General features: G+C 35.7%; 1 protein-coding gene across 4 annotated transcripts in view; it reads right to left on the reverse strand.

The window, feature by feature from the left end:
- LOC134491400 (transient receptor potential cation channel subfamily M member 3) overlaps positions 1-12,817 on the reverse strand; it is a 380,465-nt gene that overhangs the window by 57,774 nt on the left and 309,874 nt on the right. Inside the window, exons 13-18 of one of the 4 annotated variants that reach the window (XM_063295135.1) lie at positions 8,574-8,609; positions 8,274-8,414; positions 6,302-6,331; positions 5,049-5,338; positions 3,609-3,837; positions 3,060-3,227 (exon numbers count right to left, since the gene is read on the reverse strand). In XM_063295135.1, the coding sequence (XP_063151205.1) occupies positions 3,060-3,227; positions 3,609-3,837; positions 5,049-5,338; positions 6,302-6,331; positions 8,274-8,414; positions 8,574-8,609 (894 nt within the window). The remainder of the gene's footprint in view (positions 1-3,059; positions 3,228-3,608; positions 3,838-5,048; positions 5,339-6,301; positions 6,332-8,273; positions 8,415-8,573; positions 8,610-12,817) is intronic. The other 3 variants (XM_063295137.1, XM_063295136.1, XM_063295138.1) reach the window with 3 other exon arrangements.

Here is a 12,817-nt window from a genome sequence, read left to right on the forward strand (position 1 = left end):
GGGACTAGAACTCATGGTCTCCCGGTTTCTAGCCTGGTGCCTTAACTACTACACCAGGCTGGCTACACTACACCAAATTGGCACTACATCAAACTTATAGACATAGGAATGTATATATTGGTAGCTCTTATTATCCATGGACTGGTTATCTGTGATTGCTAAAGGCTAGACCTTGGTATATGCAATAAAGTTTTACATATATATGCAGTTTAGGTCTTGTTTTTTTTAAATACTCTAAATTGAATAGTTCCTATCTCTCACGAATAAATCATATGACCTTCCCTTTCCTTCTCCTTCACTGAAAGTGAGATTACCACAGTTGTCATAGGACCCGGTTAGTAATCTCATTTTATTTCTTTGTCCTCAAAAAATTGTGACTACCATCCTATGAAAGTGGGGAAGCTTCCTGACAGTTTTCCAGCTGATAGGTACATGCTTATTTCCTATTCTGTTGAGGTACATGAGCAACTATGGGGAGGCATGGGTCACAAATAATGCATGCATGACAAGTGCATAACTACAGTGTTGGTGCAATGATATCATTAAATCATTTTGATGTCATCATGGTTTGTTATATCGACTAGATTTTTTAGAGTTCTCCCTTATCCTGTAGTTTCAATGATGGAAATATTTCGGTCCTTCTTTAACAAAGGAAGGATCTAACTATCTGTTCCAATGATAGCATGCATTTCTTAAATGTGTGGTATAGTGATTCTAATTAGGGTTAGTTGGATGTAGTGTAATATAATGTTTGATATTCTCCATGTCTTACTGCACATTCCTGCCTAAGCTAATACATTCCTGTTTTTCAAACTATTGTGTCCTGCTTCCTTTCTAGGCATACTTGTTTAATATTCATGACTGCTCAACCCAGGAGTCTTTCTATCTCTCCTTTTTTTTCCTGTCAACAGTATTCAGCCCAACAATGTGAATTTTGTGTTCATTTTAACAATTACACATGTGAAGGCTCTGAAAAAGAAAATCACAATATCAGACTCCTTCAAATCAACCACTCTGCTGTTGATTGCAAAAAGTCTGATCACACTCATGATCCTTCCATATGCATTATGCTATAGGTTAACTAGTTAATGTTAGCCATGGGGAAAATACAGGTAAAGGATAAAAGTCACTATCAGAGGAGGGAGAGGAGGTACTATGGAAAACCAAGCTATATCCGATTTGGTATTTGCATGCCAGGAATTTGCTAGAGCAAAACGTGGTGGTGGACGGAAATCATGGGACTGGAGCATCACAGAGAGCAGTTACTATTCACTACATTGAAGCCCCATGAAACAATTTGTGCTTATTGGATTTGAATAAGCATTTCATTTATTGATCAGAAGCCAGCAAGAATTAACTACTATTAAAGCAGAATAAGCTCATATCAGAGGAAAGCAACCTGTCAATCTTATGCTGGTTTATGATCTTTTCCTTTTTTTCCAGGATCCAGGGTCTTGCCTGCATAGGGGTCCTGTAGGCTGATCTTGTGCCTATGGTCTTCTCCTTCCCTGAATTGTGGTTCTTGTAGGCAGAGCCTTCTGCTTGCCCGCATATAAGATCCTGGGGGTAGCTCTTGCTGATGGCCTGAAGAAAATAGTCTCATTTTTAACAAGCAATCCAGTTTTTAATGGCTTCTCTAAACTGAATAGGGCACTGAAAGAAAGTTAGCAGCTGTGAAAATACAAATAAATGCTTATAAAATCTTATGCCAGCAGTGAATTTAGGAATATATGAATTGAAGGCTTTGATTCTCTGTTTTATGTAAAATATATTAATTTGAATTAGCACTTCAAATGGGCATGGCTGTCAGTGTTTGTCATACTAAATGTGCCGTATAATGTATGCTTATAATGATTTTTAAAAAAGCAAATAAAATAACAGAAAAATAAAATGAATGAAAACATAGGCAAAAGATTGACACTAGTGGTATCAGAAAAAGACAACCTATAATTTTTTAAAAATTAATCTTTAGAGAAATAGATTTTTAAAAGAAAACTACTTTCCATGGAGTCTCAAATATGAAATGGTTTCCAAAGGTCTTATTTTACAATTTTTCACCAAAATCCAAACTAGCTTAAAGCTTTTCTATAACAAATGATCCTTTCACCTATTTGTGAAGCCACTATCTTTGCTATGCATGTTTTCAAGATTTTAAATATATTTTATCAATACCTTTATTACTGGATTCATCCAAAAGTGATGTGTTTTGCAGCTACCCACACAGTATTTGAGAAAACGTCCTTGAATCATGTACAAGCACATTTTCAAAGCATTTCAAGATTTTTACATTTTAAGGGTTTTTTTGGCGGGGGGATTTCTGGTGGATGGGCAGAATTAAATGTTGAATACTAGGACATACTATTTTAGACACATTTCTGGAGTATATTTTCCTAGTCATAAATGGAAAATTGATACAACATATAATTAACATAAATGAATATGGAATTGTATGATAAGCATCATAACTATCAGTGGAAATGTTTTTGTATATTTGTTTAAATTATTTGCAGAGAGATCCTTGTTGTTGATGCTCTTGTTATATTCTAGCAGGTTTAATAGACATTTGCTTAGAATGAGTTTTCTTTGTTAAAGTATTATTGGAATTTGAACCTAAGATTAAATAACAACAACTTCTTTCTGCGTTTGTAAATTCACTTAGGTTTTGTAGTAATAGTCAAAAATTGTTCCATTTGGATAACTGGGGACCTCCTATAGTTTTATACCTATCAGTTAAGAAATGTTTGTCACAAAAGTACAACAAACAACTGTAAGATAGTAATGAAATATAAATGATATGTAACCAGTAGTACAATCTGGGAACCCTGGCTACTCATCACAACATGGTTTCTCATAACAGAATAGCTATACTATAACACATCCAAATTAGGAATTGTCCCTGGTTACTGTTAATGCTTGGGTATAGTTAATTTAAAAATGGATACCAAAAGGAACGTATAGTGAATTATACTCCTTAATGGCATTGTGCCCCTTAACACAGATGAAAATAGTCAAGGAAACAATAATTATGTAGACCACTTCCAGCAATGTTTTCCCCTTACTGTGAGTTCCATATCTTCCTCTTCTTTTTCTTTTACTGTTTTTTCTGGCTCTTCTGGCTCTTTTTCTTGCAGATGGATCTCTTGAGCCTGAGACATGTAAGGCATATCATCTTTGTTTTTGAACTCCAAGCTGAGAATTGAAGGAGGAAGTAGAATTCCTAGAATAACCTAAATCAATAATAATGATAACAATAATCATCATAATTAACATGTTATGGTTATGCCAGTTGCTCTTTTTGTTTCTTATTACACATGCTCTTTAGGTATCCAGGAATCAGACATTTGGGCATGTAAGTTTCAGAATAATGTTGCTGTCTTGTGGGCAATGGCAAGAATAAAATCAACAATTGACCATTTAGTACCCTGTAAAGTCCTCGTCCTTAAAGCTTTAGAATAAGTTGGCCACCCACCTTTTTGAACTGCAAAGATATATAGTTGTTATCTATTTTTAGAAACAGAACAGAGCCTAGTCAATACTTTTTATTATATTTATATGCTAATTTAACATATAAACTCCTCTTCAAGTTTCACACTTAAAACAATCCAGACCTTTAGACTTGAGTTTTTACGCATTCGGAGCCTCCCCATCCACATGTCTGTGAGTAGCATTTGGCTACATGTGTGTGCAATGAAATCTCGATGCTTGGCTGCCACTGCGAGTTGCAGGCATGTGGCATTGCTCCAGTTCTTCAACTCATATGTCAGAAGTTTCATAGCCAGCTGTTCATCCTGCTTGTACGATTGGTCCAGCAGCTCCACTGCCAGCTGGCCAAAATCCCTGCATGAAAGAGCACTTTTGTTACCTTGTGAACCTGTTACTGTACATGGAATCTGAACAACAACAATCTGAACAACAGCTATTTCTGCAAGGATTGCATCACACACTGGCACACTTGGCTAAGATCCTGAGAATACTTGCAGATATTAGTTAAGTCTCTTAATTTCAATTTTGTTAGGAAGCCTTAGCTTCCACTTGCCTACTATCCTCTCCATGTTACTAATATGCTTACTTCTCATCTAGTTTGTATTAGATATCTGTGAGAGAAGCACATTTCCAGTAATGGAAGTATAGTGTAATTTAACCAAGCTTTATGATTATAGGGAAGTTTGGAATTCAGGCTTAGCATCTTTTTTTTTTTCCGATTTGTCTGGTGCTCTGGTATTTGTGGAAATAATGATGTGGCTGAACAGACTGAGTTTCATATGAAACAAGATTACAATAATGATAAAATATGCTTGCCTTGGCAGATCTTATTACTCAGATATGTGCATACCTATATTAAGAATAGTCATAACAGGCATTCAGCATGCCTTGGTTTATCAGTCCCTAAATGGCATCAGCTGCCACTTATATCTTTATAATATCAAGGTTAAACTATTGCACGATGCTCTATATAGGGCAGCTCTTTAATGGACCAACATATAATAGAAACTTCCTTATAGGGCTTCTTCAGTTTTAGACCAGGGTTCCAGCAACTGCATAAGTTTTGCATTATTTTCTGAGCAGAATATAACGTACTCTTTTTGACCAATAAAACCTTGGCTCTTTATGGATAACTGGAAGATTGATTTCCTATTTTCGTAACAACAACCTTTGTTATGATTGCTTTCCCCTTTGCATGGCTAAGCACAGAATTCTAACAGTGAAGTCCTATAAGCAGATATTCTCAATGGCTATTTGAAATGGCTTGGCTCAGAAATATTATTCTGGTCTACAAGGCCAGCCCATTGAACACTGGGCTTCAAGTGAAATTTTTATTTTTCTTGCAAGCCTTTTCCTCATCTGTGAGAGTGTTTGCAGACATTCCAGGTGAGATCCCTCATGCCAACACTGTTTCCACTGCCCAGTGTTTTCTCCTAGGAGTTGGAAAGCATTATAAGACTTCTGGTTTAATCAGCCCAATAATAAAAAGAAGTGAGGTTATTTTATCTAGATTCTATACAATACAAAATGAAGGACATAAATGTAACATCCATGAATGGCTCAACCTGGAGTTGTGATTCAGTTCCTGAGATATGTCATCCACCATATCATTTTCAGATGCTTCATGGGCCATTGCTTTGCAAAGTTTACAGGCTACCAAAGCCTTAGCCATGGCTTCCTCTCCATGTTGCCAGAAGAAAAGAGCCATCTTCTGGCGCTTCATCAGCACAGCCCATACCATCAGTTCATGAAAGGGGAAAGGGAAATGGTTAATCTCAGGATCATCTAGATCTATATCCACTTCTTCTTCTCGTTTCTTAGTGGTCTTTCTTCCCCTCCGTAGTGGAACATCATCCTGATAAGCACAGAAAAATGTTGTTAGGCTAAAGTAGCTTTAGCAATATAATGCCATTCTTAAAAGACAATAAACTTGTTTCTTTAATATAGCTGCACATGTTTCCTACAAGCTTTAGTTTACCTGGATCTAATTACTCATCCAGATCTCTCTCTCTCTCTCTCTCTCCACGTGCAGTGATAATGCCTAATGGCTTTCAAAATTGTATAAATTACCTTTCATTTGTTTAACAGCAATAATTTAGAGAGATACTTAAAAAACAAGTAAGCACTCCAAAAATACTTGTCTAGTATGCCCAGTGCTGATTTAATATCCCTAGGAAAATAACTATAAACATCCTGGTACATTCTCATCTAAATACAGAAATTTTAATAATATTGGTTTAACAATTAGTTTTCTGAGAATTTTTGAAGAGTTTTTTTTTCAAGAAAGCTTGCAATAACATTATATTTTTCTATGTTGACTCTTATCTAATCCTTCTAATGTCCATGGTTGTTTCCAAATACAGATATTTTAGTGCATTATTCACTAAAACTATGACATTTTACAAGAAGTCTTTAAATAAAGCTTCCAGCCTCTTTCCCATAGTTACACATATGAATATGCACAGTGTGATAGATGAAAATTGACTTTCTTTATGAACTATCTTGTAAACATGTATTATTTTGCTGCCAGGATTTAAAGAGATATTTTAGGTATGCCTGATGCTCTAGACATGTCCAGTGGGATATCTGATTTCTTTTCTATCCTTCCTTCTCTTCTTCTTCCTCCTCCTTCCCTCCCCTATGGTGGGGAAAGAAGCTCCACTCAAAATCTTAAATCACAAGCCTCCTTGAGCACACAGAACTAGTTACTGGTTCTTTTGATTTGTGTAAGTGATGTGCGAATCATAATCCTCAATATATTTTGTTCTGATGTAAAAGGTTTATAAAATGTCATTAAAATGCGTGGCCTGCCACCTACCTCCATTCCCAGAAGTTTTAGGGCTTTCGGCTGTGGGCAAAAACAGAAAAGAATAATGCTATACATAACTTTTCAGTAAAGCACAGGGACTAAATAAAAACCTACCCTATTCATCAGTCATTTTTCTGATTCAGCATATACACTTCACAAGTCTCTTGATGTTATTAGTGTAATCAATTTCTACTATTTAACTGTTTTCACGTAACCCTGTTGTTTTGGAAGAATGTTTGTGCATTATTGCACAAAGATTCAAAAGTTAGTTAAAGAAAAGGAAACTTTCCTTTAATAAAAGAGGAACTAGAAGAAAACACGTTGGATGCACATGAAACTGAAAAGACCCAGTTGCTGCAGGGTGTTGGGATGGTGTCATTGACTGGCATCTTCTCCTGTACTCGTAAAGTGTCATGCTGTTATACATTTAGTATTATTTTAAGTATTAGGTAAAGGTAAAGGTTTCCCTTGACGTAAAGTCCAGTCGAATCCGACTCTAGGGGGCGGTGCTCATCTCCGTTTCTAAGCCTTGGAGCCGGCGTTGTCATAGACACTTCCGGGTCATGTGGCCATGACGACTCGGAACGCCGTTACCTTCCCGCCGAAGCGGTACCTATTGATCTACTCACATTTGCATGTTTTCGAACTGCTAGGTGAGCAGGAGCTGGGATTAACAACGGGAGCTCACCCCGCCGCGCGGTTTCGAACCGCCGACCTTCCGATCGACAGCTCAGCGGTTTAACCCGCAGCGCCACCGCGTCCCTTTTAATTTTAAGTATTATTTTGCTTTAATTTTAAAAAAATAGGTGACTGGACACATTTTAGAGCAGAGAATTATTTTTTGCAACTGTCATTTTATATTCTTATATGGATAGAAATATATTTAGGATGTAGGTATATTTGGGGACAGGGCCAGAATTCAGTAGTTTATAATTGTTTACATGAAGTGCACTGGAAAATAAAAGGAAGGGCCAGTAACTGAGATCCCATTGTTATCACCCAGAAAGAAGTAGGCTTAGGAATGGCAGTGGAAAAGCTGGCAGAGATCTAGGACTAACCAGAGTATGGATGGAGCTATGTCAGCCCTTTGAGGTAGATCAGGGCAGGAAACATACACCACAAGAACTACTATAACTGTACTTTATTGTTAAAGGGTATAATAGCAGAATCTTGAAAGCCTGACATATTTTTCCTTTCCCTCCCTCTTAGAGCATCAAGGCGGACCAACCTTGAGTTTATTCTCACTCCCTCCTCCCATTCCTGAGAGTTTATTCCTCCCAGGCTTAAGCTGATGTTCCCACAATGGCTGCTGCATATTTTCTTCAAGGCTATCTCCGTACTCCTCTAGAGGCTATTTGATGAAAAGAGTAGAGGAAGCAGGGACAAGGAACAAGTTGATGGGTTTCTTGACATGAGAGAAGAAGGAGGGAGGGGCTGAACTGGAATCTCAGATCAACCTACTTCACAAGGTTGCTGTTGTGGGGAAAAACACATAAGGGAGTGATATATATGCTGCCTAGAGTTCCTGAATAAAAAGAGGGACATCAATTAATCAAACAAAGGAGAGGTTAGGAAAGAGATATATTTTTGTTACAAATTGTGTATTTCTGGTATGTACTACAGGCTCAGAGTGAAACAGGGTGTGTAAGAGAAGTAAATAATCTAAGTGTGTATGTGAGAGAAGCAGGGAGTGTGGAGGATGACTTTGAATTAGAAAGGGAATGAGCTTTGAATAAGCGTATTCAAAGATTCCATGATTTGATCATGGAATGAGCTCAAAACGCACTGGTTTCTTGTACTGAAGTAACAGGTTCAGCCCAGAAGCATTCTATGACAGCGCCCATAACAAAGGCCTAATAATGTCAGAGACTCTTTAAACCATCTAACCAAGTTACTTTTGACTGATCACCTCTCAACCCACCCCCTTAAATCTGCTTTTTAATGACACAGTTTTCAAAAACTCAATAATAACAATCCTTACTCTCTTGGGGCCAAATAAGTTGTGATAGAGTGTTCGGAAGCGTTTTCGAGTATAATTACAGCGATAAGCTCCTCCCATCAGGTACTCAATCACCAGGCCAATATCAATTAGACTTATCCTATAATCTGGTGGTAGGTTTCCCTATTTTTTTCCAATAGAATAAAAGACACACAAAACAAGGGAAGGGGGGGGGAAGATACAACTGATTATTATGTCTATTGTGCACATTTTTTCTGTAACTATGAGAGTTTTAAATGAAACATTAAGAAAACATATTATTATGCTTATTAATTAATTCACCTTAAAATAGATCCAACCGAAACCTGGATATTCACGCTTGGAAAAAAGACATAAATTAAGTAAGAAAATGTGTTAAAAGATAGCTGTAATAGAAGTTAATAAGTTTCAGAACACAGGATTTAGGCTATTCTGAGAAGAAAAACAGGATACACTACTGCAGAACAAGGAAAGCATGAAGGCAAAGCATTTTATAGAAAACTACATATTTGCTGGACCCTGGTGGTGTCCTGAATCAGCCACACAACAGTCGTATCTCCTGTGCAATATGTGTATGCTCCGGCAAACTTTTTGGGTTGTGTATCTCCCTGCTTCTCTCATGCCACTACGAATGTCTTTTCCAAACTTAATCCTGGAACAGGAAGGCAACTTTAGCATAAACAGATGCTGAATGCTATAAATGCAAGTTTTGCTCTTTTACTGAATAGTGTACTTAGTAGATTACATAATCAAGTCCCACAAGTTTCCTTCCTATGGTTCTCTAATTAAAACTTTCATTTTTATTTACTAAAAAACCAAAACCACCTTCATACACATGGCTGACAGTTAAAAAGTGAAAAATGCTTATATCTTTCTAAAAATGCTAACTCTCTAGGAATTAAAGTCCTTTCACTTGAAGGTTTGGTTATTGATTTTCTTTGCTATGTGGTCATGCATCTGCCAAAGAGGTAATACATTCAGAAGGATGTAATGGCAATGAAATAATATCTGACATTTAGGAAAGTGTGTGGGAGATTTATTTTCACTTTTCATAGACAAATCTATGATAGTGAATTTCTTCCCAGACTCTTACTGGAGATTCCAATGTGTTCTTATTTAAATAACAGTTGATTTAAATCATATCTAATTATTTTCATACACCATCTATCTTAGTGCCAAAATTCATCTGTTACTTAATTACGCAGCACTGAGTGGGCCAAATAATGAATTTACCTCATAAGCCATTTCTGAGATCTCGTTCCACTGACTTTCAACTCTCCTAATATCAAAAAGGACATGTTTCTATGTTATTACTGTAATGAAAAAACAGTTTATAACCCCCCAATGTATAGAAAGCATAGGCCCATTGCTGTATATACAAAATCTTGCACTTGCTTATTTGTCCTCTCTACAATAAATATATTGCTTTAATAGTGATACTATAGCTGATGTAACCCAGGCTATATGCCTAGTAAATAAATACAAAATGCCATGTTGAGACTATTACTGTAATCATGCATATATTACCTGTCTAGGATTTACATGATGAACTAATACTAATCTTAGGCAACTCTTTTATATCAGTTACCTAGTGATTCTAAAGAAGTGTGAATGGTTCAGATTTATAAAATCTGGCTTATCACCAATTAAAATAACACGAACATAAAACAAAGTTCTTGATTCCAAATATTTTAAATGGTTACACAGCCTACTGGTATTTTTTACTAAACTTTATTCTACTCAGGTATCAATATGCTAGCAAACGGTACAAACTGAGAATCATCCTTCAGATTTGTTCTAGGCTAGAAGGCATCCAAACCAATTCTAATAATGTCTGAATATCCAATAAAAGTGAAATATTTTTATTGCACTGACATCCTGATGTGGCATTTCGACTGAGATTGTAAGGCTTGTTAAACTCTATTTTGATTTTTTTTAAAAGAACAAGAATGTACTTTAAAACCTTTTAAAGTACAGCTTGATTAGGTTGATTCTAATAAGATTTCATTATCTAAGAACATGTATTTGAAAAGTAATTTCTACTCAAATCTCCTAAATTGACATGCTTAGGACTAAGGAATAAATTATTAGAAATCCAGAAAATGAGACCTGTTCTACAGATGCTAAATTTTAAGGATAATCATAATGCATAGATATGGCCTACTGGTCTTGAATTAATCAGAATGGCATCTTACTAATACATAGTAAGAGAGAAAGAGAGAAAAAAAGAGTAGAAATGATTACTATATGAACATTAGAGGGCACTCGTTAGCCATAAAAGCTCCCAACATATTTTCCTTTTGTTATTTGAGTAATCATTAAACATCAAATTTGGCAAAAAATAGTCATTATAGGTCAAACACTTTCCTTACTAATGACTTGAAGGCACTGATATTTAAATATAAGAGAAATGGCCTTTATTAACTAAACAAAATAGGTCAAAAGGCTACATTGTTATTATTTCTCATAAATTCAGTACAGCATGCATCATGTAGAACTGGAATTCAAGAGTTATCCAGGAGCATTTATTTTTTATATTTTTAAAGTCCTTCAATGTGAGGAAAAGTGTGAAATTTTGCCAAGGCTAATATTCCCTTTCCTTGCATGCAAGCAACATTAGGTTATTTTTATGGTTACTTGAATGGTGTTCTCTCTTCACCCTCTATAATTAAAGAGCAGTGATTTTCTTGAAAATAATTGGGACAAAGACTATCCCCAATATTAGGTTCTGCGCATACTGCACTTTTATAGTGTTGAGAAAAACTGGGTTTTGTTACTTAAAAAAATCTATTATGCTTGCTGCATACCCACAAAAACTTTTTTGGAGTTTTTCATATGCAAGTTTATAGTGGTCACATTTTGCTTTATATTTAGCTGTTTAATTTCCATTTATCACAAGGTGCCAGGAATGAAGGACATGGAGTTCCAGAATGAACTTAATAGGCTCCCACAACATAACAAAATTTGGATAAACAGGGGCGTAGGGGAACTAGCAGGATATCTCCTAAATTTAACATTTCCTAAGTTTAGAATCGCATTTTTTAAAGCCAGATTCAATAGTCTCCCATCTGCACTACTCCAAGGCAGATACAACGAAGTCCCCATAGCTGAGTGTATCTGCCCATGCGGTGAAGAGGAAGTAGAAACCATTTTACATGTACTGCTACACTGTAAACTTTATAGGGATATCAGGTCAATTTACATTTTGCCCCTAATAGAAAAACTCCCTGGGTATCCAGATAATTTTTACGTGAACTATCTACTTCAGGATTTAAAACCTTACATTACGTGTACAGTTGCCAAATTCTGTGTTGCTGCAATGAAAATAAGACAAATCCAGACAAAGAAATAACTCCCTATTTTAAAACGTACTTTTAAATTTGAAATATTTTAATTGATAAATTGTCAGGGGATATATATTTTTACTTTTATTTTATAATTTCTTACTGTATAATTTCTAATGTTTTAGGCTCACCCCATATTGTAACAAATGCATTAATACAGTAATGGGAGAGTGAATGCTGTATTATTATGTGATATATTTTGTTAGTTTGTAGTTTTTTATTGTATTTCTTGATTGTACTTTGTTTTTTTTCTTTTAAATTTTGCTGGTCATTGATCGCAACTAATAAAATACTAAATACTTCAAGGTGGTTCATTTTAATGAATATACATTTGATCCCAAGGGGGTACAATAAAACTGATGTTTAGCTACCAGAATTCAAAATTCATCAGAATGAGATAAGTTGCTTTAGATGGTCATCTGTCTCTGTCGTGCACAGTGAACCATTAGACTGTCAAAATAATGATGTGTTGCATTAAGAGTTATTTTCTAGAATGCCATTTCATTTAAATTGATGTCAGATTTGCTGATAGATGCAGAAACTGACTGAGGAGAAAAAAATGTTATCACTCAGGTATGGGTCTGCAGTAACCATGTAATATCTTGTAGCATAACATTTTACTTGTTCATTATTTATAAAGTAAGGAAAAAATTGCTCTCTAATGCAATAGATTTCACGTTGAGGCCAACAGAATGGATTACTCTATATACAGTTCTGTAATCCTTGCCAGGTTTTATTCTACCATTTTAATATACATATAAAAAGCATATTTTTAAAAAATCTATTTCATGGCATATTTTTAAATGTTCTTCTATTCTATTTGATAAAATGTAACATGCACTGTTCACAGGAGACTGGAATGCTAAGGTGGGCAGTCAAATGACACCTGGAATTACAGGTAAGCATGGCCTGGGAGAACAAAACGAAGCAGGACATAGGCTGATAGAATTTTGCCAAGACAATTCACTCTGCATAACAAACACTCTCTTCCAACAACCTAAGAGATGGCTTTATACATGGACTTCACCAGATGGACAACACCGAAATCAGATTGACTACATCCTTTGCAGCCAAAGGTGGCGGACATCTGTACAGTCGGTAAAAACAAGATCTGGAGCTGACTGTAGTTCTGATCACAAACTTCTTCTTGCACAATTTAGGATCAGACTAAAGAGATTAGGGAAGACCCACAGATCAGCTAGA

Source organism: Candoia aspera, chromosome 2 (genome assembly GCF_035149785.1).
Source record: "Candoia aspera isolate rCanAsp1 chromosome 2, rCanAsp1.hap2, whole genome shotgun sequence".
Taxonomy (NCBI): Eukaryota; Metazoa; Chordata; class Lepidosauria; order Squamata; family Boidae; genus Candoia; species Candoia aspera.